The sequence below is a fragment of the Copadichromis virginalis genome, linkage group LG16, assembly GCF_057382275.1.
Source record: "Copadichromis virginalis isolate Kocher_CV1m ecotype Utaka linkage group LG16, C_Virginalis_male_GT1.1, whole genome shotgun sequence".
NCBI lineage: Eukaryota > Metazoa > Chordata > Actinopteri > Cichliformes > Cichlidae > Copadichromis > Copadichromis virginalis.
The window spans coordinates 37,196,133-37,222,473 of NC_140633.1; the positions used below are offsets into that span (position 1 = coordinate 37,196,133).

Consider the following 26,341-nt stretch of genomic DNA (forward strand, 5'->3'; position numbering starts at 1 on the left):
TTGGCGTAACTGTTTTTCTTAAACAAATTTACTGCAATTACACAGCGTTTGGCATTTGGACAATATCCAGACAACAATGATTCCTGAGACCTGGACCAGACTTAAACACTTAATGCTTACTCCCCTCTCTGGTAGGTCAGGTATTACCCAGAGGCGGTATAAAGGAGAGGCGTGGCACTCTCAAAACGATCAATAGAAAGTGATGGGAAAACTCCTGAATGCCAAGTGTCTCACCTGTCTCCCAGAGAGCCACCACAGAGCCCAACTGGGAAACATATGATCCAGTCATCTTGTACATTTGCAAGTACACAGTTGAAGTTCATGACAGTTTCAAGTGTGCGGCTGCTGATATATCTGTTATCATGCTAAAGTTCTAGCCAGGAGTACTTTTTCTCATCTTACAGTCTCCTTAATGTAAACCAGCACATTTTCTGTGCGCTCTGGTGGGGTGAGCCACACACTTTGATCGTGTTGCTTTTTTGAAGTGAGTTATAAGTAATTCATAATAGTGTTTTTATATCCCATGACCACTGAAATAAGACTTATGGTTCTCCTTTCAGTTATTTAGTTAGAGGCTTTTGCTCAGATGGCTGCTAAGTGACGACACTTAATTCTTGATATTTTCATATTTCTCTTGTGAAAAGTGATTTTAAAAAAAAGACACTCTTCAAATTTACTGCAGATACATTCCAGCCCTTTCTCCACGTACCTTTATGGCCTTCTGAATGTTGATGCAAGAGTCTCGGATCGTGCCGAGCAGGTTGTTGAAGCGACCCATCTCCTGCACCAGCACTGTGTTCATGCTCTGGTTGTAGCTGGTAGGAAAGCGGCTCATTGCTGCCTCCAAGTCAAAGTCTTCAGGCAGCTTACTGAGGATGTCAGCTGCCACTTCAAAGACCATGTCATCTGAGGATTTGGCATCTGCGCCTGAAGAGCGGGACTGATCAGAGACATAGAGCACAACAGAGCGACAGAGGGCTGATGAGAAGAGAAGGCAGGATGTGGGGTTCTCAATCGATTGACAGTTCATATTTTTTAGGGAAAATTACCATTTGCTGTCTTTGACTTGTCAAATTATGTATTCTCTTTTAAAGACTCATTTGCACTAGTGCTATTCTGATCCTGAAAAGACCCTGATGCTAAGAGGGCCTGACTTCTGACTCGACTTTGCTTATATTTCATCATCTTTGTGCCTGAGTGATTCACATTTTATGCATCTAAAAGAACACAGAATGACACAGAATATCAACGTTTTTATATTTTATTTTACCTTCTCTTTCTTAATTTGTACACATTTCTCAGGTTATAGCTGCAACACTGTCCACAGAGGAATCACTGCAAGTATAATCTCAGGATTTCATCATACAGCGCGAGATGAAAGGCTTCACTGCATTTTACCCCCGATTTCTCCCACGCAGTAATTTGACACACTCTTATCAACAATTATAATGATCATTCATGGTGATAATTATTCACTCTAATCTGTGATTCTTACGCTTTTCTTCTTAGTGCAACTTGCACCATTTACCTATATGATGCTTAGTCACTAGCCAGCGGTAATGGATAATCATTGGCTGATGGCAACAGGGTTACAGTAGGAGAATGATAAATAGCTGCTTCATTCCATTTGAAGTGTCTCCCTGTTTATCGGTCATTGAGACTGATGAGATCGTATTAGATGCTAATGAAGTCCACACATGACTGGAGCCATTATTAATCTTGTTGAATGGAATTTATACGAATAAATGCCAGACTGCACGGAGCTCTAATTTTAACTTGAGATCTAGAAGTCACGATGCATGTGGAGATAATTCTGTCTTTGTAGCAACGCAGGTCTGATGCTATAAAAATACACTTTCACTATATATGCTGAGCTGAATGTGGAATTCTTCTCTAGTGTTGTGTGTCGATCCACTTTAAAACTTCTAGCATAGAGAAATATTTTTTCAGAAGTCAAAGACACTGTGGTGGTTCTTTAAATAAATGGATACACAGATAAATAAAAACCCCTTTCCACTTTGCAGTAGAAGCCACACTTCTTTTATGTTCGAGTAGGCCTTGATGCAAAATCCCTCACATTTGATTTCCATCAAACATCGACTGGAGCGGGGAAGCGGTAAGATATATAATCCTGAACAAGCTAACCTCGTCTAACAAAGCTGAGCTATAATGATGCTGGATCACACAGCTCCACCAAAGCCACTGTGACTGTGTCTCTGCAGCCTCAAAGCACAATGTTGCTCTTTGAGAAGTCTCTCTAAAAGCAACTGCAATATTTATTTCGAGTTTTTTTTGTTTTTAATTAATGCTGCACGGTGCATTTTAATGCAGGCCGATAAAATATTTAGAACAGATCCACAGGAGGCATACCGATGCTGTGTGTGTTTATGGGAGAAATAACTTTGGTGCCTAGGTAAATGTGTTCCCATGCATGTATTCCGGTCTGTTTATTTTGTGTTTGTTTGTGTGTTATGTATTTGCGGGGTCAGAGTGGGTGGGGTCATTCCAGCTGAGCATCTGGGATGTTGGCCAAGAGGGGGCGCTTTGGCCTGGGAAGCAACCAAAGACTGCTGGCTCTTTCTTTTTTTAAATTTGTGCCGAGGTCTGGCCTCAGTGCTGTGTTTTTTTCCATTTCTGTGGTAGTAAAAAAAGGTCTCTACAAAGTACTCCTGGATATGCCCGTTTATTTTTCCTAAAAGATTACTCATGTGTGTCTGAACTTCCTGTGACAGCTGATCAATACAATACAGACTTATCAAGGGTCAAGGTAGCGTTACCTGTGTAAGCAAGATGCTGTCAAACAGAAGTTGAGTCTCAGCCTGGTCCTTGGTGATATCTGCGTTAGCGTTCATGCCAAAAATTTCTGGTGACGGATTGAGTGGCAGCGACTTGGTATATTCGATGTAGTTGTCGTACTGCGACAGAGATGCAGAAAACAGAGGGAGAGGGGACGAGTGAAGTAAGAGGACGATTTTTTAACGCAACATCAGGAAACATCTCGAGTAATAACACTCGCTGAAAAACAAGTCGGCTCCTTAGATTGCTGACATTTATTTTAATGACTATGTAAATGTGTCTTCATGAATAAAAGATGTGGTTGGAGGGGGGTGCAGTGCTGGAGAACTAAATGCCAAATAAAATGGTGTGCACCATAGATTGTACTAGTGTTAACAAATATATCAGCCCTCACTGATGGTGGCTTCCTGCTGTGCCTTGTTACACACATTTTATCTGTTAATGCCTTTTTAAAGGTAGCTCAACAACAATGCAAAGGAGTCCTGCAATATGCTTCCTTGAAAAACTGCCAGGTTTACTTTTATTGAATTTTAAGGCAATGATACTGCCAGCAGCTTTGTGTAACTGATATTTGAATATGAATGAAAACACGAGTGAATAACATACCTATGCTGTACTATATATCAAAAATTCAACAGCATGAACAAACTCAGCATCTGCTAGTTTAGCAGACTGCAATTAAACCTGGTTGACATATTGTGACAACAAGGCAAATACTGAGGAGTAGAACATGTGAAGAGGTTAAAGCTGAAGGAACACTTACAGGTACAGATACACTTACAGTTCTTCTTACAATACAGAAGAACTGTATTATTTCGTCAAAGGTTTGGACAAACCTTTTCATTGCGTGGTTTTTCTTTATTTTCATGACTATTTACATTGTTGCTTCAGTGAGAATCTGCAAAACTATGAATGAACACATATGGAATTATGTAGTGAACACAAAAAGTGTGAAATAGCTCAAAACACATTTTATATTTTTCTATAATTACTGCTTTGCACACACTCTTGGCATTTTCTCATTGAGCTTTATGAGGCAGTCATCTGAAATGGTTTTCCAACAATCTTGAAGGAGCTCCCAGATGCTGAGCACTTGTTGGCCATTTTTGCCTTCACTCTGTGGTCCATCTCACCCTAGGTGGGATAGGTCAGGTGAGTGTGGAGGCCAGGCCATCTGGCACAGCACTCCATCACTCTCCTTCTTGGTCACATAGCCCTTACACAGCCTGGAGCTGAGTTTGGGGTCAGTGACCTGTTGAAAAATAAATGACAGTCCAACCAAACACAAACCAGATAGGATGGCACGTCACTGCAGGATGCTGTGGTAGCCATGTTGGTTCAGTGTGCCTTCAAATTTCACTAAATCCCCAACAGTGTCGCCAGCAAAGCAGCAAGAAATTCCACAAATGAACCCTGACACAGCACACCTGTGAAGTGAAACCATTTTAGGAGACCACATCATGAAGCTATCTTCAGTATGAATCTACAATATAAAAAGTTAAAAAAAAGAAAGAATAAAACATTAAATGAGAAGGTGTGTCCAAACTTTTGACCGGTAGTGCATCTACCATAAGTCTGAACTGAGCATATGATCATGAGGTTTGCAGTCAGTTATTGTCCCTGGAAATGGAGTGTGCCTGATAAAAAACATATTATATTTGGTCCATAAACAGGAGTTAGATGGAGTTTTTGTTGTGGCACCAAACACACATTTTGAAGATAATAAAAGTAACGAGAAGTTACTAAATGTGACTAAAGGAGAGAGTTACAACTCAGATCAGTGAGACTGCATCATGAATACTGCAAAAACATTTCCCTGGTATTGACATATTACCATAAATCCTGTGCTTATTTTGTTGCCTACAGCCAGACTTTAACCAAAGAGGTGATTCGTTTAAAAAAAAATCTTATCTGAGACTCTGTATATCTTACATCTCCCTCAGCTGGTGCATAGTACAGCCCACTGGGGTCAAATGTGTAGCCAGGGTCCTGGATGATCTTTGGGGTGTAAAAGATCGAGAGGATCGTGCGCAGGGTTCGTCTGTCCCAGTCGTCAGTCACTCGCCCGCCGTAGTTACACTCACCGGTCATGTAACAGAGGGCATCAAACGGCACTTCCTGTACAACACAATAAATCATTCATTTCATAAGAGAACATAACAGCAGGTAAGTGAGAGGTAGTTGATTTTCAATGTACACAGATCTGCCAGCTCTGACAGGTGAAGTGATCGTTTTTTTTCGTTGCAAAATGAAACAAAACGATGGGAAACTTATGGCATTCATGCAGACATTACTTTGACTTCTACCTCATGGTAGAAGCTTCTTCAGCAGAGCAATGTGCTCTGTCACAATGCAAAAATTCCTTAACAGCTGTAAAACAAGCCGGATGAACAAAGACCCCACCCCACAATCCACAGAACCCGAGGATCCAACTACAGCCCACTGCCAGAAACCATAAAACATCCAAACTATCCCATTCAAAACCACAACAGGTTAGAAGTATTTCGAAGCACTGAGGGGACATACACAGTATTTGTCAGGGGGTTATAATGCTGTGACCTGACACACCTGTCACTTTAGAATCAGCATTCGCACACAAAAAAGCGTGTGAGGATGCAGAAGGGTGAAGTTGTGGCCAGTTTGGCATTTTCTTGAGGAGGACTTCACTTAAAAATGCACTGAGCAACACTCAGCCACAAGCTGAAAATGTCACTGCGTTCCAAAAAGATCCTCAGTAGTTTATGCCTACTGCTTTTTCCACAGGAAGAGGGGATGGTGGAGGATTGGAGTGCTATCTGTATGTGGAAAAATGTCAAGAGGGGTTTTGAATATGGCTTATGAAAAGGAATACTTGAGCAAAGCAGACGGTAGTTGTAAAAGCCAGAATTTTTAATATGAGCTTAGATGCTGACAGCTATATAGGAGTACATCGTGGATGTGGGTCTGCATGTGAGATAAACTCACTTCATACAGCTCTATGTAAAGTTTATATGAAAGCACTACATCCCAGACCGCATGGAATTTGTAACTGGTTAAACGCTTGCGTTCACTCGATGAAATACAATGTTTTTTGGAGAGAAAAACACAGTAAGCAAAAAAATTGCCCGTGAATGGAAACAATTCAAGAACATCTACCTGGTACTGTTCCAGGAACATGTGTAGTTGCTGTACAGAGATCCGGAGGTCAGTCTCATTGAACTCGTATGGAATGTTCCAGCCTAAAGGTCCAAACTTTCTCCTCTCTTGGGTCAGGGCGTGGAAGAAACACAAGCCATACAATAGCTTCTTGAACACAGCCTGGGAGGTGGAACAGATGAAAGATGTGATCTAAGATAAATAGTAGTGCTCGTATCCCACTGCTAAAACACACACACCCTGAAATCCACCCGCTGATGGAGCCATGGTAGACATGCACAGCAAGCCACCAAGACATGTTTGCATACTGACCGGCTTGCTGCAGCTGCCAAAAAACTCTGGGTCAGAGATGGGATCCATTAAGAAGGAACGTGCAATGTTGGAGCGGAGACCTTTTGGAGCCTCGTTGGTCATCTTAACACCATTCTGGAGCACCGCCACAGGGAATGTGGGAGATGGGTAGCTAGTAAGCCACAGCCTGAAGTCTGGGTGGGTGGTATCTGGGTTCAGCCCCTGCTCACAGAGGCAAAAAGCAAGTAAATACATGCATATATTGGAACAATATAACTTGCTGTGTACTGAAAAAACGCATGTCCTCACCTCACAAACTCTCTCCAGTGTTGACATCCATGAAGTGGCCAAGTGGCAGTTTTGCAGAACCACCCAGGTGCCTTCGTTAATGCCTGTCTGAATCATGCGCATAGCAATAGGACCTTGGCCTTGGCCCAAAGAGAGGGACGTCAGCTTGTTACCAGTAAAGCCCTGAGAGATAAGAAGAGTGGTGCACTTCATTTTTTAGCTGCTTTTTGACTGAGGTCTCTCTCTCTCTCTCTCTCTCTCTCTCTCTCTCTTTTTTTTTTAGACCCAGTAAATATTGAGATTGAATTTCTTTCATTGTTAGAGGCAATTTTGGTTTCATTTACAGTTTGATGCACACAGCAGGATGACAGCTATAGTTGTAATGTCTCTGTACCTTTTCATCTCCAAACTTGAGCAAAGCCGCCATGGGGTCGGAGCCAGGGGAAAGGATGAAGATAAGGGGGGCACAACAGTGGCTATCTGTAAAGGTGTTACTTAAGTTAAAGGGTGGTGCTTCAATGAAGTGATGGCCCAACTTGTCTGAAACAAACTCCTGAACCACGGGAACAATCTGAGGACAAGTTAAAGGAATGTTTTAGAGGTTTTATGTGAAAAAAAGGTTATAAAAAGAGATCATTCCCCATGTGGACTGACTTTGTCTGGCCTGAGACAGCGAATCACCAGCATCTTCTGAAACTGGCTCAGCTTCTCCTGCCACTCATTAGGAAACTGAGTCTGATGGGGCTCCTGCAAATAGACAAAGCAGAGTCAGTTTTGATTCAGACTAAGTATGCATGGGAAGTACTTTTAGTTTCACACTGCATAACTTTCCAAATATTAATCCTGTCATATGTCATAAATATATATTTTAAGCTGTAGAAAAGCACTAGATATTTTAAATCTGTTGATCAAAATGATCCTAATCAAATACCAGCTGAGGAATAATTATGTCAAGTTTTCGGTGACAGGCAAGGTTAATCAGTGCAATCGTGCAAAAAAAATAGAGAAATATTGTACATAACTAGACATGCAAATGAAAAGCATGAAGAAAGGCAACAAATGGAAGCAGACAGAAATGGGGAAGAGAAGAAAAAAAAATGGGAAATGGGTTTTAGGTCACAGCAATATGTTTGATTAATTAGTGGAACAAGTGCACCGGAGGAAGTGAGCAATGGTAGAGGGAACTTTTGGAATTATTTCCCCTAGGCTGTTTGTCGAGAGACTTCTGGCTATGTGTGTTGGCAGGTGCTTTGAGATGGATACACCTATTTAGGATCTCCTGGGGATTCACTGTGTGAACAGGGCGTGTTAGCGTGTGTGAGTGCCCGTGTGCTTGATTGAACAGCTGTTCTTACATCAAAATTGAATAAATGTGAATTCTACAACTGGAACAAACTCGATTTAATTAGACAGAAGTGTTGTGGCTGATTTTGTTGATTATAAATCAAAGATGGTTTGTGTGTACGTATGTGCGACGGCAAAGACACAAGCCTGTACGCCGCACGCATGTTTGAATGCGCCACACATTGATTAAGCAGCTGTTCTTGCATTTAGATTGCATAGATATGAGGAGCACAACAGGAGCTGAATAGATTTGATTAGATTAGATGAAACCTCAGTTTGTGATTCTCTGTGTTTCAAAGATGGACAGTGTCTCTGTGTGCATCATAATCTGACAGGAAAATGTTTCCCTCTTCAACCTCCTTTGTTCTGTATGCCCTTTATATTCACTACATGTATAATAACTGAAAAAAAGACTCTTAAAACAAAGTACAAAGTTAAAGCTTCAATGTGTCAGATAAATCAGATCAACCAGTGGCTTTAAAAATTAATAAAAAAGCTAATTTGAACAGGGCCAATATTTTTGAATCAGACATTTTCTTGTACTATAGGAGGGTACAGTATGAGAAAACAACTAATCCTATGATTTGTTTGGCATATCTATCATTAATTTAAAAAAATACAATATTTGAAGTGATGTTGTATTGACAAAACTAAAAAGAAAAAAGATAACAATGTAACGAATCAAATTATGGCATGTGTGTGGAATCAAAGTGAGAACACATGTTATGATTAATAAAGAAATCTAGCCGAGACAAAAGGTGGTAAAATAGTCAAAGCATACATGCTACACTGAATATATAAACTGAAGTACTCTGCATCCACATTGTTCCCAGGCAGGGAAGGGGGGAGCGCCGCTGCACCCCAGTTGTGAGATTCCACAGAGCCACCCTGCTAAGCTTAAAGTTGGGCGAAGCTGGCCTTGTGTTTAATGCTGCTATTTTATCTCATTCACTGTTTTCCCAAGGTTTGATTGTTTTGCATCTGCACAGCCAATCAAACACTTTTACTCATATTAAGAAGAAATTAAGACTCTGTTTCTTGTTGTGCTTTCACCAGCAAAGCAGCAACTTTTACTCTAGTCTGTGTCTACAAGACAAGCACTTCCAAAACACTCATTGCATCCATCAATCTTCTTCCACTTACACATCCAATTCTGGGGCTGGAGTCTATCCCAGCTGCCACAGGGAAAGAGTCAGGGTGCACACTGGACAGGCTCACAAGCTTGTAACAAGGTGACACAGAGACACAACCATTCATACCTACAGACAATTTAGAATCACCGGTTAACATGCATGTCTTTGGACTGTGGGAGGAAGCCAGAATACTCATAGAGACCCCGCTGAGAACATGCAACCTCCACACAGAAAGGCCTCAAACAGCTGGTGGTCGTTTAAACCAGGAAACCACCACCATGCCACCCGCAGGACACAGATAACACCCACACCGAAAAATAATTATAATATTTTGTCCGCTGTACGTCAAGTAATTAATCTATAAGGTTTGGGTAAGAGGGCGAGATGAAAAACATAGAAACAAACAAAAAATAATAATTGTTAAATCTTTTGATGTACATATTAATTTTCCAAAGTAAACTTTGGGTCAGTGGATCCACTCTGATCTATCAAACCAACAGACTGCAGACAGATGTTTTAATTTCAATACTCTGTTGACACCAAAAGAGGACCAGTTTGATGTAAACTGTAACCAAACTCCCTTCCACCTAGAAGTTAACACACTTCCTAAAATATGACACAAGTCACAGAAGCTAAATTAATGTTTAATATTGATTAACTTTACATTTTAGGATGATTTACTGCCCCTATGATAGCAGCTGATCTGTATTTTTGGGTTGGATCTTTCTCATCTTCCTCTTGACAATACCCCATATAGTCTCTTTCAGCTAGCTGGCCAATAAAGGACACTAACAACATGGTCAAAACACCATTTGGTAGCAGTTTTGGGATTGTGGGCAGAAGCAAACTTCTGGTGGAGAAAAGAAAATCGGCATCCACATAAAGCGTTCTGTAGATGGAAACATGAAGTGCTCTGGTAGATGGCTGACTCGATAAAACACAGTGGGCCAACCACCACCAACATAAGCAGATAACATAGCACCCAACACTGGCCAACTTCACTGGATTTGAAACACCTTTTGATTCTCTCCACTCTTCCTCCAGACGGTAGGATGCTTTGATTTCCGAATAAAAAGCAAAATGTACTTTCATCTGAAAAGAAGACTTTGAACCACTGAGCAAAAGTCCAGGTAAAATATTCTGATGTGGTCTCTGGCTCAGACAGTGTAGCTCCATTCCTGTGCATGGAGGCAGATTCTACTTCTTGAATCAGCAGTCTTCCCTATAATTGTTAATATTGCCAATGCAATGGTACCAATAGCACACTGAAATTCTGATTTTCATATGCTATAAACCATAATCATCAAATTTAAAACATAAACCGACTTGAATATTTCATTTCAAGTGACTTAATACAGACTACATCAAAGTTTATTTTTCTGAGTTTAAACTAGAAAAATAAATGAAAAATGTCATCATACTTTTTTACTATATTCAACAAACCCAGCGAGAGGCGACTTACTGGGCTGTCATAGACCTGTTTCCACTCATTTCTGCAGCCTGTCAGGTCCTGACGCAGGCCTTTGAAATGTTCCATCGCATCCAAGCGGCATATCTCATCCCAAGACTTTTTAGGCAGCCAGGTGCAGGGATTGGAGTAGGGGTTGTCCAGGCCCACACCGCCCGTTAGAAGGAAGCGCCACTCCCCCTCTTCCAGCTAAAACATTAATTAGTGACATGTCCTGTTAACACAGCAGCAGAATGACCAGAATTTGTAATTAAGTGGGTTAATGCTTGACAATTTGGGGGATTATCTTTGGATAAGTAGTTTATGCAAATTGGAAATAGAAGAAACAGATAATCTAAAACAATCCTCGAGAAGACCAGAGCTGAAAACTGACACTAAGGAGCTTGTTTGATTATCTAATCACTTATTTTAAAAAAACAAAACCCAAACAATATGTGTGTGTTCTCCATTATCAAATGTGTGTCTGTGCGTGTGTAAATTCCTACCAGCTTGCTATGCATAAGCAGGCTGACAGTGAGGCAGAGGGAAAAAAGTAGCTTATCCTTCTCAAACAGAGAGCGACACACATTCACATACAGTGTATAGGTAAAGTGGTCTCTCAGGATCTGCAGTCTGAAAAAGAGACGCATGCCATCATTTAATAATCTTTAATCACATTAATGCACCATCACCAGCATTGCATTTAATTTTTTAACAGAGACCTTTAAAACACTGTTTTGGTGACCAGCAGGAACTAGTATTTTGCTAGTACATTAGTCAGGCCTGCCTACCTCTGCTCCAAGTCATCACTCTTGTCTGAGCTCTCAATGGAGCTGATGAAGAGGTTAATAAACCAGGTGAGGGAGTATTGGTACATGGGTTCAATGTTAGCCAGGTCAGCAATAGAGAAGAACAAGATTGCCGAATGCACGGCAATAGGTGTGTAACCCATGCGGGTCTCATCAATCTTCTTCTCTGTCACCTCGGCCACGGCCTGCTTCTCTGAGATTTCGTTGGCAAGCACCTTGGAAGCAGAGAGGATCTCGACGGCAGTCTCATCCTCCAGGATGTTGCCCTGAGAGGAGGACAGGACCTCTAAGATTTTGTCCTCGATCTCCTTCAGTTGTCTGAAAAAAAAAAAAAAAAAAAAAGGGAAGAAACTCTGAATTAATAGTCTACAGTATTTTTCACTCAGGGAAGTAGAGATTTTATTGAATTAGTTGAATGGATTTGACCTTGGTCTAACATATGCCTCTGTACCTTTTGTTCTCTGCTCCCTGCAGAATGAGAGCCTGTTTCTCTTCTTCCAGGTCAGGCCTCTCCCGGGCTACCACAATGCCCAGTAGCTGGTCTTGAATGCCCTCTGGAGTGATCATGAAGTTTAGCAGTGTCACCTACATCACACAGAATATCCACTTCACGTACAACTATGGAGACATAATTGTTGAAGAATAAGTGATGTACGTGTGTATGTTTCAGAGGAAGGTGTCCGCCCTTTTTCTCAGCCATTAAAGTGAAGTGTTGATCGTCTCGGCTTTAGAGCTGTTCTCCTGGCCAAACCTCCTACCCAATAAATTCCAGTAACTGCTTCAGCCTTGGCAAAGTACAGGTAGGATGCATTTACTTTTTTCTCCTTTTCTGTGGAAAGGTGTTGCAGGAGTTGAAGGAGTGTCTTTTACCACAGGCGTAGTCATCCTGCGCTGCACTTACCCGGAGGTTAAAAGCCTATATATGCTATCTACTCTCTGCCCTAATAAACGAGTGCACTTCTTCGGGGCTTAATTCCATTTCTATTGATGCCGTGAGACCCACTCAGCTGGTGGTAAAGACTCAGAGCCTGTATAAATCTCCAGTTTGTCCTTTTCACACATACACCCTCCTTCTTTGCCTCGCCTCGTCCCTTGCGCTCCTAAGGGCTTTTTTTCTAGATGCTTACCCTCTTGTATTTGGAGCTATTGCGTTTCAAATAGGGTTTAATGGGAATAATGGAAACTCATAGTGTACTGTAGAGAAGACAAAAAAAAAAGATTTAAGCAAAATGAGGGGAAAAAAAGGGAAGAATTGAGCCAGCTGTGAAAAATGAGTTGAATCAATCTAATGGCTGCCCATAAAGAGGAGAGCCCCTGCAAATAGATGCTTGAAATGTGATCTTCTGTAATGCTTTCCAACCCCTTGCCTCTCAGTAATGCAATTTTCCTTTAATGCTCCTTTTCTTGGAATCCTTTTTTCAGAGTGGATGGGGGCTGTGTTCCATTGGGAAGGTGATATAGGTGATATCACTGAACAATGATTCACTGTGTTATTGAGGTAAAAATGTCATTTGGGTGGTATCAATAACTAAGAGCCAAAGAAGAAAAGTAGATCTCATCTGATATCAAATGAAAACTTTAAATAAAAAAACAAAACGAAAATCAAACCTCAGTTCTAAATGATGCTATTTATCACTATTATTATTGATATTTTAGGGCAGAAGCCTGCAGATGACTCTGTTGGTTTATGTGTGTGCTTGTGTTTTATTATTCCCTTCTTTGTTGGCTCTGTTGTGGTAGATACATCTATCCTTAGCTGTGACACAATTAAAGGGTTGTAGCTCCATCTGTGTGGAAGAGGTTAGTACAGAATGCATGGAGGACTGCATACGGCTCGTTACAGCAACACTGAAACTTGCTGTAAACAGCACTGTTATGTGTGGTGACTATGAATGCTATCCTCTGCTTTAACGAAAGGTGGTATCAGATTTACGTCTCAGTGATGGAATATGTTGAATAGAAGGTTTCTCTGCGTGTCTCCACAACGTAGAATTAAAACATTAAAACTAATCACCGGGAATTTTATCCATTCAAGTTCTTTCTGGATGCTCAGATACTTGATCCAACAAGCTGGCCAGTGAAACTCCCAGCAAGCCATTATAATGAAACTGCTGCAAACCTGCACTACCAGTCCTGCATCCTACTGCACCTTCCAAATGGACTTCAGTACATGAAAAAAGGTTTCATAGTTATAATTACTGCACATTATCCTATAGTAGGGAGAAGAAAAACAGAACAGTGGTGACAGCAGTATCCCTACAGTACCTTGACAGAAGTCTCAGGCAGGTAGTGAGGGTTGCGTAGCTTGGTAGTGATGTAGAAGCGAAAGTCAGGAACATATTCAATGGTAGAGTCTCCCAGACGGATGCACATTGCACCGCCCTGTTTAAAGGTCTGTCGAAGCAGCAGAGGCTCCAGTATGGGATCCAGCTCCTCACCGACATTCTCCAGCAGCACTGACAGAAAATGTTCAAATCAATGTTTTTTCTAATCAGGAGAGAGACGTCTTTATAAATATAAAAAGCTGTCAAACTGTTGAATCAGAATCAGAATACTTTATTGATCCCTGGGGGAAATTATTTTTTGTTACAGTGCTCCATTTTAAACCAACATTAAGACAAGACAGACAATACGCTAACTAAGAATAGTACAATATATACATATATATATATACATACATACATACATAAGTCACTTATAAATAAATAGTTGGAAAAGAAACATGTGTAGCTGTAGCAGCAAACAGTGTGTTAAGTGGATGCGTTGTACTACTACCTCAACAGCTGAGCTGCTTCAAAGCTTCAAATATTTCCAAACTCTTCAGCCAAGACAAAGCATTTTACCTACAACACCTTTACCAGTATTTTATAGATCACCAGTTAGCCATTTTGGCAGAACTGGGAGAAACGCGCATTCAAACCCTGCATACGGTCGCCTGCTCTACCTGTGAAAAAGAGACTCTTCATGCCAAATGTTTCACTTTCTGGTTAAAAATACACTATAAATGGTCTTTAATCTGGTCTTTTCCTTTTGATATTTAATTCTTTACCCAATTTAACTATCTAATACAACTTTTTTTCACCATTATCATTTCACTGTTGTCATGTTTCATTTTACATCTCTCTCTAATATTAGTTTTATTCAGTTGTTTTGATTTAAATGCGCTGTACTGCATTGTGTCACGGCTTGTCATTTTACTTATTTCATGGTGCATTTATTTCATGCAGGACTCTCACTTCATGTCATTGTGGCCATGTTCCTGCCTCTGGAAAGTACTCTGCATCTTGCTTGAAAATGTTCTTTCAATTTAAAAATCTTTAAAATCATATTAAGGAGCAGTGGGAGACCCTTCCCAACAACGAAAGTTTATACTCCATACAGAGACTTGTAATAGTTGTGCTGATGCATTCCTGGCTCGCATAAACTATATTTTATAAGTTGTGTGATGAATTAAAGTTAAACTCAAACTGTCTTTCAGCTTTCTGTGATTAGTACTCAACCGTGAACTTCCACTGCAGTTGCATACATGAGTAATATCAAGAAATCAGTGAAGCACATGAAAATGCAATCGCCTTACTCCCATGACATCATTATTAATACGATTTCACATTAAGTATGATAATGCTCTTCTCATGTTACCAACATCAGCCCATCTATAATTGACATTTTGCCTTTAGGTGGTAACTAACTTTTTCTTCAGTTTTCAGATGGAGTGATAGCTGATGAACTTTCTCTTACAAGTTAGTTACCAAAGCAGGTCAACCCTTTATAGGCATAAATATTTAATATATGTTACCAGATTAAAAAGCATGTTTTTAAATTTAATAAACACATGCATATCCTAGGAGATTTGCCATGAAAGCACCAGCCCAACCGTGCTAAAAGAAAGAATAGTAGTGCATCATCAGGATTATAAGTGGTAATACAAACAGCAAGAAACTGTAAAACTGTGAAATAAGAAAACAGGCTGTGAAGGATGAAACTGTACCCTTAGGGGACTCTTTTGCGCCGTAAAAGGACAAGTTACTCTCTGAGCTGTTAGCCTTGCAGTAAGCAAAGACCTAGCGGCTGGCTGGGTCAGCTCATTATTTAGATGTATCTGTAATGGTGGTGCAGCTTTCTGTGTTTCTGAGTCTTAATTCCTTCTTGAAGTTGCCCCCCGTGGCCCCTTCAAAATAATATGAGAAGCAATTATCTACAATATTATACCACAACTTTTAAAAAAACGTTGTATACTTTTCTATGAGACATGGTGGGCTCTTTTCTGAAACCAGTTTGAGGACCAAAAGGTCACATCTACACAGCAGCACTGGGGATTGAATGCTTTTCCACTTCGGGGCTACAGAGATTAATAAAATCAGACACATGGCTGCCTCAACCACACTTGGACACATAAAATCGGTCCAAAAACATCGTCACATCTGCCTACACATCGCAGCTTGAGCCTAACACCGGGCAGGAGAAAAAAATAAATGCAGAACATATAATTGATTTCTCCTGAGCTTTTATGTGATCTATAGTAGTCTGACATATAAACAGTACATTAGGGCGAATAAAGGCTCACTCAGAAATGTCTCACTCAGAAACATCGCTAATTTCAATTTTGCCACTACAGAACAACAGAGAACAAAAGAGAGCTGCAGTCTTGGGGCAGCAGTAATTAGTTTCTGTGGTAAAGAGAGACCTCAGCAGGCAGTAACAGGGAGTGCAACAGTGTGGTTGAGGCAGCCATGGCAGTCGCATTGAACTAGAAGAATTATTATACTTACCTGGTGTGCCAAACTGGATACAATTCTCCAGAGTGCGTACAAAGTCAGCATCGCTCAGTTTAATAACATGCAGGTTATTGGCCTTCTCCATATTTTTCACCCACTTGTTGGCCTGGCCTTGAGGATCGATCATCAATGGCCACCGCCTGGCATTACTACACACACACACACACACACACACACACACACACACACACACACACACACACACACACACACACACACACAGCAGTGTGTGATCAAATGAGGCCACCTTGTCAGTGAGAAAGATCTTTTTAACTGTGAGACATACGGGGTTGGGGGGAATGCTGAAGAACAACAACTGCGATGCAGAGAGCAGCTGAGAGGTGAAAACGCAGTTAGACAGCTCACAGCTGGATAGAACCCCAGTGGCAATAGTACTGTGACTACAGCACAATTTTGTTCTTCGTTTACACCAGGGGTCGGCAACCCTGGGCATGCATGCCACAGCTGGCACACAAGGGGTTAACTGATGGCACCACCATAGCTGGACTGGCCATGCGCGGTATGCCCAATAGTGATTTTTCGTTTTTATGTTGTTGTTTTTTTACGGTATAAACAATGAAAGATGGTGGATTGGCCAGATGCTGGCAGATGTGTAAAAATAACTCAGTTGTTTGGTGGTGGCAATGGAGGAGCTTCCAATGAGGCCAGCAGGTGGATGAGGGAAAGGGGAGGCAGGAGGAGGAGAGACCCGAGGCGGCCACCGGTCTGACTGTCAATGAACTGAACTTCAGGTAAGAAGTTATGACCTGCAGTCTATCTGGGTCAGATATGAACCAAATAGTAGTTTATTTTCGTTGTGCTGACTTTTTACAGTCAGTTACAATAACTCGTACTGCGTACTAGCTAGCATGACGGAGTTTCTATACAGCTGGGTGGGTGCTTTGATGTTGCTGATAGTAAACTTTATTTTATTCATAAGATTACTTAGTAGAGTTGCCAACCATCCCGTAAAAAACTGAATCGTCTCGCATTCAGAGAAAATATTACGCGTTTCGCATTGAGCTGAAAAGGAACACAGTTTGTCCCGGACTTCAGCTAGAATGGAAAAGACACAAAGCTGGAGTTATTCTGTCGTTATGCTGTCAGCTGCCTCTTCTTCTCTCATTCTCTCCCACTCCCTCTCTTTTTGCTATTTCAATGATCAGCTGATCGGCTTTTCTCTCTTGTTTGTTTATCGCCCACTTTGCACCAGAAAGAGGAAACCAGCGGATGTCGCATTAAACAACAGCAGAACGTTTAAGCTTGATCAGCTGTTGTTAGAATTTATTTAATATTAATTTCTAGTATCAGCTGATGTTTGCTGGAGCCACAGCTGTAAAGCTGCTGGTCATGATGTCAGTTTGGTTATCTGGTGAGAGGGAAACATGAAGATGAAACCAGGAGATGTCCTTACTAGAGATGGCACGATACCACTTTTTTATGTCCGATACCGATACCGATATCATAAATTTGGATATCTGCCGATACCGATATGAATCCGATATAGTGTTTTTTAACCAACAAAACTGTTTTTTAAAATATCTTGCTGCATTTTGCAAGTCTGCAAGTTCATACTCAAGTTTAAAACAACAACTACACTAAAGCTATTCTGTTATACCTGTATACAAAAAAAATATTTCATAGTTCAGCAATACTGATCAATCTAATAAACTTAAACCTACACCATCCTCCCTATTCTGGTATTTTAAAGAGTACTTAGTGTAAATATTAAGCAACCTAACTAATAGGGTTCCAACTCCCAGCAACAACAAAAATAAATAAATAAAAAATAGGGAACCACCCCTCACGCTCCACCTCATGATGCTTAATCGACGTAATCAACCTTAATTTGATGCAGTGCGAAAAAAAATGCACAGAAATCAATTATTTTTCAAGAAATATTAAATAGATTCAACATCTTTCTTCAACAAAATTGCAGACTGCACAGATGGTACCTTCCCAAAGTAAAGAGTACTATAGCTTACTAGGGTATATATATTAGACTTAATAGTCACTATATACAGTAATTGACTTCTATTCATTTTACATCAAATTAAAACTTTGGGTGTCAGATAATGATTTATTAAAAGCTAGACATTTTAAATGAGAATAAGAAAGAAAAGTATGTCTTTGTGCCCCCTTTTCCCTGTTCATGCCCTATCGGCCCCCCTGGCTAAACTTTGCAAGATCCGCCCCTGCACGTCAGCTACGTAGAAAAGGATCCTGGTGTAGAAAGTAATATTAAATAAATTCTAACAACAGCTTATCAAGCTTAAACGTTCTGCTGTTGTTCAGCCGCTGGTTTCCTCTTTCTGGTGCAAAGTGGGCCAAAAACAAACAAGAGAGACGGACTCCCGACAGAAAAGCCGATCAGCTGATCATTAAGCAGTTTCATGATTGAAGTAGCAGCCGGAGAGCGAGAGGCAGTCGCTCGTTAAGCTTAACGCAGGAATGCTTTACAAACATTCAGAGATGGACTTACACACTTGCTTTACTTCTCTCGGGGATAACTTTGTCGGAGATGAAATGCCGAGTTGCTAGCGAAGCTCCACATGCTATCCAGACCACCGACAGGTCCCGCATGCCACAGCCGCTCTATCACGTGATGCATACTGCTCCGACGTGCTAACGTTCTGAGGTGAGTTACGGCGTGTTGCAAGTTTTGTGAGGTGCTTTCGTGATATTTAATGGATCGGATTACATTTTTTATTTTTCTCCGATATCCGATCCAGTAATTTAGGTCAGTATCGGACCGATACCGATACGTAATATCAGATCGGTCCATCTCTAGTCCTTACTGAATCATCAGAGCTGAACTGGTGATGGAGAAACAGGTTTACCTTTTAGGTGACATGAATGAGTTGATGGGAAGTCATGAACTGTTTCTGAGAGACAACTAACACCAGGATCCTTTTCTATGTAGCTGACAGCTGGTAACGGTGCAGGGGCGGGTCTAGCAAAGTTTTGTCAGGGGGCCAGGCAGGGCATTAACAGGGAAAGGGGGGCACAAAGAAATACTTTTCTTTCTTATTCTCATTTAAAATGTCTCGCTTTTAATAAACAATTATCTGAATCTTACAACTAAAGTTTTTATCTGATGTAAAATGTATAGAAATCATACATAAACCAACAAGACAGTGTATATCACTGTCACAACAATGTTCATTTTTATTCAAAGGCTTTATGGCTTTAATACCTGGTGGGCCGGTCTCTAGTCAAAATGCCTGGGCCGGTTTTTTGTCCCAGTCCAGCCCTGGGCACGACAGTGACTTAATCTGAGAAGGTGCATTAAAAAAATAAATGGCCGGGCCCGCGGTGCACATCGCAAATTAGCTCGCATAGACACATTAGTTGTGCCGCTTCTTAATGACGGTATCTTAGCTAACACCCCCAACTACCAGATTCAACTTGTAATTGGCTAAATTCCGACACTTCAAATGCTTCAGGAGCTGTCCACTCAGTGCAGCATCAGCCCCACGGAAATACACGGATATATCCGTAGACTCGAGATAGAATTCACTATGTGTTTTCAGGACTTTCAGGTGTATGGACCAATGTTTTCTTTTCTGATCAAACCAGAAAGGTTTAATGAGCAGCTGGGTTTGTCTCGCATTAACTGGCTGGACACAGAGGACATCGAAATGCAGCTGATTGAACTGAAAAGCTTGACTATGTGGGGGTCAAAGTTTGCAGAACTACGAAGGCAGCTGGAATCCATAGCTGTGTGTATTCATGGAGCTTGCATTTTCAGCTGCTGGACATCACTACCTGTCAAGTTTAACTGTTTTCAGAATATTGCAGAGGCATCATTGACAATATTTGGCTCTACATATCTGTGTGAGCAGATTTTCTCTCAGGTAGCCGTCTGAACGCTGGACACTCGGAGACCTGTGTCTCTGAGTGGGAGACCAGAGATCAGATTAACATGTGTATCCCTGTATTAACAAACATGCCATATCGCTCAGTTTATTTTTCTTATCATTGTTGTGAGGAGGCCATAAATAGCATTTGCATTTTCTGTTGTACAGTTCATTTGCTGTTATGGATCAAAAGTGTCTTTTTTTGTTTCAAAATAGCTGATAACTATTCGCTGATAGCTGCCAACATCTGGGAATAAATATAATTCTATAAAGTTGTTCTATATAGTGTGTAACTGTTAATATAGAGCATTATTACATTTATTGCTAATGCAATTATATGGCACATTGACTAGCACACATCATCAGAAAGGTTGCCTACCCCTGGTTTACACAAACAGTGTTATTTTTTTACCATTCATTTTAGACAAACTGACCTATTTTATCCTGGTTCTTTGTTAATCCACATGTACAGTGACCTCAAACACAGCATCTAAACACATTCCTGCAGAGTAATAAAATACCCTTGTCTCTATTACAGCAACAATCCAAAGGTGCAGTGCACCTCTAAAGTGCTTTGGTGAAAAGTCTATTTCAAGTTCTCTTTTCTCCTTCTATTTTTGCCTTTGAGAGATTCTCAAAATCCTGTCTTTCTCCTTTCAATTTAATTCAGTTTTCTGTAAAGAATTCACATACAAGATCATTTAAGTCAAGTCCATTTAAGTCACAGTGAATACAATGTTAAACATTACGGTAATATTTGGGCCTTTGAAAGTTGGACTTCAGTACTTACGAGATTATGATTGCGTTATCTATGGAGAAGCTGTCCGATGGCAAGCCAGCGATGGTCCACGTGCGAATTTTTACTGCATCACCCAGCGATTTCATTAGAGACATGTTGTGGGAGCATGGGATCTCTCTGCTCTTACAAAGATTCATCCACTCCTGTGTCTGATCCTGGAAAGCAGCAGATTACTAGTAACGACTTTCTTCATTTTCCTAGATGCAGACAAACACACTAACCTGCTACCAAATACATCACCTGCCCATTTTACCTGAAGACACTGGTGTACCCAGTGTTCTTTTTAAATTTCTGATAGCTTAGTTTAGCTAGTGTGTTAGCACTGCTGAAATTCATCTTTTGGGTTAAAATGCTAATTTGCATTTCACTTTCAATAGCAAACAATAAAAATACTGGTGACTGCCAGTGCTACCCTTCAGTCTCCAGGCAGATACACCTATAGTATCAATTTCAAAATCCTACATCGTCTTGTTCTTAAGTTATCACATTCACAGGCTTTTCAGAAAACTTACTCTACCCAGAGAAGTGGAAATCACTGAGATTTGAACTCATCTGAGATTTTTAGTAGATGCACTTATGGTACAAAGTTTCTGTTTTATTTATATAGCACCAAATCACAACAAAAGTGGCCTCAAGGCACTTTACATTCTGAGGTATAGACCCTACAATAATACAGAGTGTTCACCGCGTTTTCAAGTTATCACATTCATAAGATTTTCAGAAAACTTGAAACATTTTCGTTCACAAATGTAGGTGTTCTCGCCACCTTCCAGCTACAGTGACAACAACATCAGCTTTTTATGGCAGAGCCATAAAAAAAGTCATTAAGCTATTTTCAATACAATCTATGGTCTGTACCTGTCTGTAGCTTGACGTGAATGCTCCCAGGTAAGCTACTATGCCTGCTGAGATGAGGATGTCCCCAATCAGGTTATTGTAGAGGTTTCCAAGTTGTAAGGCCATTTCACTCCAGCGAGTCTTCTCCCCACCCAAACCTCCAATGAGCTGCTCTGCTCGCTCCAGCTTCTTACTGCAAAGATCGACCTGGAAGATATCATTACAAAAGGAAACTGAACAACAGTTCAAAAACAGTGTACTTGATTCCTGTCTGTGTCATATTCTTTTCTTTGTTGTTTTTTTGGTGTTGATGAATAACTGCATACATTTGTTTACATTCAGTGGAGAAACTGCTGACTGTTATAACATTAACATTAACATTTACAGAACACGTAATAGATATGATCATTTCCAGTGATCAGATCTGTTTAAAATTTCAAATATGGCAATTATTAAAATCAATTGGATTCTCCATCAGAGATAGCAAACCTGACTCTCTAGGTCAGCTTTCTTGTTTTTATTGGCATCCAAAGTCTTCTGAAGCTTTGCAAGTTTATCTTGGACTTCTTTTAGAGCAGCCTGCTTTTTCCTCAAGCCCTCCATGGCCACCTTTAGCTTCCCTTCAGCCTGTGCCAGCTTCTCTTTCTTTGGAGCCACCACCTTAGCAACTCTGAAAAACATATAATCTTATCTTCATAAATCTAAATGTGCAATACATAAGAGTAATTTACTAGATATGTGTGAAGTACAGGTGAAACAAACCATTATGAGTTAGTTTATTTTTACAAAATTACTCATCTACACTGCATAAATATAAATTAACAGATATCAAAGTTCTGCAACTTCTTGACTGCTTTCAGAACATAAAAGATGAAATACTTCATACTACGTGGCAGCATGAAAATATGAATGAAATAATATCTCATCTTATTGTTTTTAAATTAAGGCTTTTACTGTGTATGGAAAGTGTCACCCGATGCCATCCTTATAATGAAACTGGATACTGTTGTTGAGAAATATTAAGAACTTCACTGCAGACAGGAAAATTTAATTTTATGACAAACTTTGCATCAATAAATAAAAGTAGCATTTAAAAATGTCACAACAATAATGATGCTAACATTTCCTTTTCAATGAGTCATATCTTGGAATTGGCCTTGCAGATGAATCACTTGGGACCTGGCATATTCATGGTATACAGCCAGAAACTTTGAAGCTAACTAAGCCTCATGTTAATCACTAAGACGGATGAAAAGCTTTCCCAGGCTTGGTGCATATACATTAGTTTTCAGAACTAAGAACAGAAGATGAGAATATTACTTACTTGTCATACTTGTCCATGGCACAAACCCACTTACACATACCCTCAGCTGCAGTGGATGCAGTTCTAATCTTTTCTGGCACAAAGTCTGGGTTGGTAATGTACTTGGTGCGGATGATGGCCATAAGATTTGGAGGAATGTTATCTTTGTCATACTCATGGAGGCTCTGGAGAAACCTTAGGTCTCCCAGAAGCTTTTTGGCTGGGCCCCAAAAGTCTTCCACTTTTTTACCAGAGCCTGAGGGGTCCGGCACACGATCTGGTTTGATGCCTTTAAGAATGCAAATTGCCTCCATAACCAGCTTGACTGCTGTGGGTGGGCTTTTCATGGACTTCACCACTGTGATATCCTGTTGCCAGAATCATTAATCACTATTTGCTGTACACTACATTTAGCCTTTGAGCCATATTAAAATATTCAGCTTTTACCTGAGGGGTCAGAGTATTCAACGCAGCCAGGGCCGACTCCAGGATGGGCATAGCTTCAGCCAGGTCAGCATCACATTCATCCTTGATAGCTTTGGCAGCCATGGCTTGTTCGTTGGCCACTGCTTCATCTATTTTCACCACCTTCTCTGTCTCAGCCACCTCCACAGATTCATGTTCAATCACCACCATCATCTCATCAACCTCTTTGCTAGCTACAAGCAGCTGTGGCTGTAGAGCCTCTAGCTCAACTTGCATGGTAGCCACTTGTTCTGCAGCTGATTCCAGCTTTTCCAGACCGACCTCATAGCGACTTTTCATCTTCATCACCTCACTGAGCAAAGGACAGAGGGATTAAAGGGAAACGCTTACACCTGCAAACTAGATTTTTGTGCCGCTTGATTCACATCAACTGATGAAGTCAATTTAAACTAAAACCTAAAAGCAGCACTTGAATGAAAAACGTTACAAAGGAATAGAGATACATAAAATATATCTTGATCTTACGCTCTTCTTGTCTTCAGCAAAGCTTTGAAGGTGGAAATGAGCTCCAGATATGAGGTTGGAGTGACATAATTGTGACGCTGCAACTCAGTCAAAAAGCGGTGAGACAAATTAACGGTTGAGGTGTGGAAGCTCTTGCACATAGTGATGCAGCCTTCTCGGGCCTCTTCCGTCATCTCAACATCCTCCAGGAAGCGGCAGGCCACTGCCTGCAGGGCATCTTCAGGCCAAGTCTAACAAGGAAGGAAATAGGTTGTTTTCCTGTTTTTAACAGGTGTGCTTCCAGACATTTCTATTTACCCTCTGCTATGTGGTACTGGTAATGTTATCAGTTACTAATGAAGCATGGAGCATGAAATACACTACATGCTCTGTGTTTACTGGTCAACTATTAGTGCAAACCTCTGATGGGACAAAAAACACAGCAAAACATGTATGTAACATACATACACTCACCTGAAACCAGTCAATAGTACAGCAGTTAATGAGTGCGGGGAAACGTCTCAAACGGTCCCTGAAAGCATCTCCAATGGGACTCATGGCCAGCACCACATGCAGCTGTGTGCGACAGCGCTCTAAGAACATGTTGAAAAGCGACAAGGGACTGCCATCTGTTTGTTTTTCTCTATCACGCTGCCTGTCCAGCACACGCATTCGCTCACAAATTTCCTGCTTCTCATCCACCGCAAACAGGTTAGGCACCTGGAAATAAGAAAATATTTACAATTTCGCACCTTTTATCCATGTGTCACCATCTGTTCACCTGAATGAAGTAGTCAGTCTCTCTCTTCCATCCACTTTACCTCACCAGTGTTGAGCAAGTTGCCAATGTCCTCCAAGAATGACTCCATTTTGATCTGAGCGTCTGTAAACAGGAAAACTCCATGAGCCTCTCCTTCCGTAGCCTTCCTCAGGATTTGTTTCAGGTCATCGTGCCATTCAGTGGTTCCATAGGTCTTGGATATTTCCACCTGGAAAAGCTCTGCCTCTGCCATGTAGGCAGCCAGACGGGTGAGAGACTGACGCCCACTCCCACCAACCCCTACCAGCAGGGCATGGCCACTGGGTTGCTTGAGGATGCGGGAAATCCGGCACACATGCTCGATGGCAAAACGGAAGAGCACCAGATTCATTGGTGCTTTGCTGGTGTTGTTGAACTCCTCCAAGTGTGATTCCACAACCTGTCGTAGCCGATCTAAGTCATGAACTTCGCGGTAGCTGCGGTCCTCACCTTTGGGGTCATGGAAGTCACAAAACATGAGGCTGCGCAGGTCATCTTCAGTCACCTTTCCATCTTGGTCCTGGTCCAGATGCTGGAAAAGCTGATGGAAGTTCTCCTTCATGTGAGTCTGACACACAACCTGTAGATGACTTACAAGCCAGGATCGATCGGTGTCGTGGACCAGTCGATCGTAGTACACCCTCAGGACCTGTGGATTAACAAGAAAAGGAAAGAAACAGACATGTGCAGAGACAGATATGGACAGATCTCAACACCAAATCTTGTTGGCTTGACTGAAGCTATTATATAATGGATTTCCACTTTCCACAGCAATACGTTAGGTTACTTTAGTAATGCTGCTTTCATGTACCTCATACTGTTTGTAATGTACGACATTACCTCATGGACCCAGAGCCGTTTGATGACAGACTGTTCCTCTGCAGTCTCTGGCCGTGACAGGCAGATGCCCTGGATAACCCGGGAGACATCACGTAAATTGAACAAGTAATGGGACTTTGTGGGGGTTGGTAGCAGGTTCTTGGTGGCCTCTTGGTAAACTGACAAAGTGCTATGGACGATCTGAGAGGTCAGAGTAGCAAATGCCTTGGGGAATAAAAAGCTGCAAATCAAATGAATTCATTGGTGAGATCCTGTTCCTGGAGTTTAGTCAGAAAAATTAATCTGTAATTGTTGTTTTAACTAAACACTGAACTCATAAATATATGGTATTATCAAGAATCTATCTTCAAACAAATATAACTGTTTTCAAAATGCAAAAACATCTTTAAAACATATATATTTTTAAAATGCAGCTGCCATATGTGCCTGGATGAGTGCTAGTGGAGATCTGAAATCTGTCCAAAAGATCTGATTGCTTTTGGTCTTATAGTCTCTGAAGTAAACAATGTGGCAGAGCAAAAAGGGGGGAGCAAAAGTACCACCTTTAATCCTCAAATGACTGACACAGACACTGATGTACAGAATAATTGGATCCTAGCTGGTATTTACTATATTTTGCTCAAAAAGATCTTCTGCAGTATTGAGTAAATGATTATCCTGTATATGCAAGGCATGGTTATTTACACAGGTACATTTGGTAAATTTGAATAAAATTACTGTCTCAACATCCTAATTGTTAGTGTTACCATATGGTAAAATGCCAATTTGTGATCCTGGAGAAGATTGTATACATGGTCTTCTCATCAAAGTCATTAATGGTGATCATGTTGAAGTGACGCAGGAACCGAGGAGTGACAGGGTTACGCCCCCCACCTAAAAAAAAGCAGACAACAAAAATACAAACTGGAATTACTAACTCACAGTTTGAAGCCTGATAAAGCAAGTATTTTACATC

At 40.9% G+C, this 26,341-nt stretch overlaps 1 protein-coding gene across 2 annotated transcripts in view; it reads right to left on the bottom strand.

Annotated features, from left to right (window-relative positions):
• Positions 1–26,341, bottom strand: part of dnah7 (dynein, axonemal, heavy chain 7) — a 76,765-nt gene that overhangs the window by 7,320 nt on the left and 43,104 nt on the right. For both annotated transcript variants that reach the window (XM_085434661.1, XM_085434660.1), the window contains 24 exons: positions 26,133–26,259; positions 25,387–25,606; positions 24,569–25,195; positions 24,222–24,467; positions 23,769–23,998; positions 23,265–23,595; positions 22,839–23,185; positions 22,004–22,184; positions 21,536–21,721; positions 20,669–20,832; positions 16,013–16,167; positions 13,509–13,699; positions 11,695–11,828; positions 11,226–11,561; positions 10,941–11,067; positions 10,450–10,644; positions 7,165–7,257; positions 6,905–7,081; positions 6,532–6,693; positions 6,244–6,444; positions 5,932–6,093; positions 4,729–4,914; positions 2,778–2,915; positions 710–940 (listed from right to left, as the gene is read on the bottom strand). In XM_085434661.1, the coding sequence (XP_085290787.1) occupies positions 710–940; positions 2,778–2,915; positions 4,729–4,914; positions 5,932–6,093; positions 6,244–6,444; positions 6,532–6,693; positions 6,905–7,081; positions 7,165–7,257; positions 10,450–10,644; positions 10,941–11,067; positions 11,226–11,561; positions 11,695–11,828; positions 13,509–13,699; positions 16,013–16,167; positions 20,669–20,832; positions 21,536–21,721; positions 22,004–22,184; positions 22,839–23,185; positions 23,265–23,595; positions 23,769–23,998; positions 24,222–24,467; positions 24,569–25,195; positions 25,387–25,606; positions 26,133–26,259 (5,147 nt within the window). The remainder of the gene's footprint in view (positions 1–709; positions 941–2,777; positions 2,916–4,728; positions 4,915–5,931; positions 6,094–6,243; positions 6,445–6,531; positions 6,694–6,904; positions 7,082–7,164; positions 7,258–10,449; positions 10,645–10,940; positions 11,068–11,225; positions 11,562–11,694; positions 11,829–13,508; positions 13,700–16,012; positions 16,168–20,668; positions 20,833–21,535; positions 21,722–22,003; positions 22,185–22,838; positions 23,186–23,264; positions 23,596–23,768; positions 23,999–24,221; positions 24,468–24,568; positions 25,196–25,386; positions 25,607–26,132; positions 26,260–26,341) is intronic.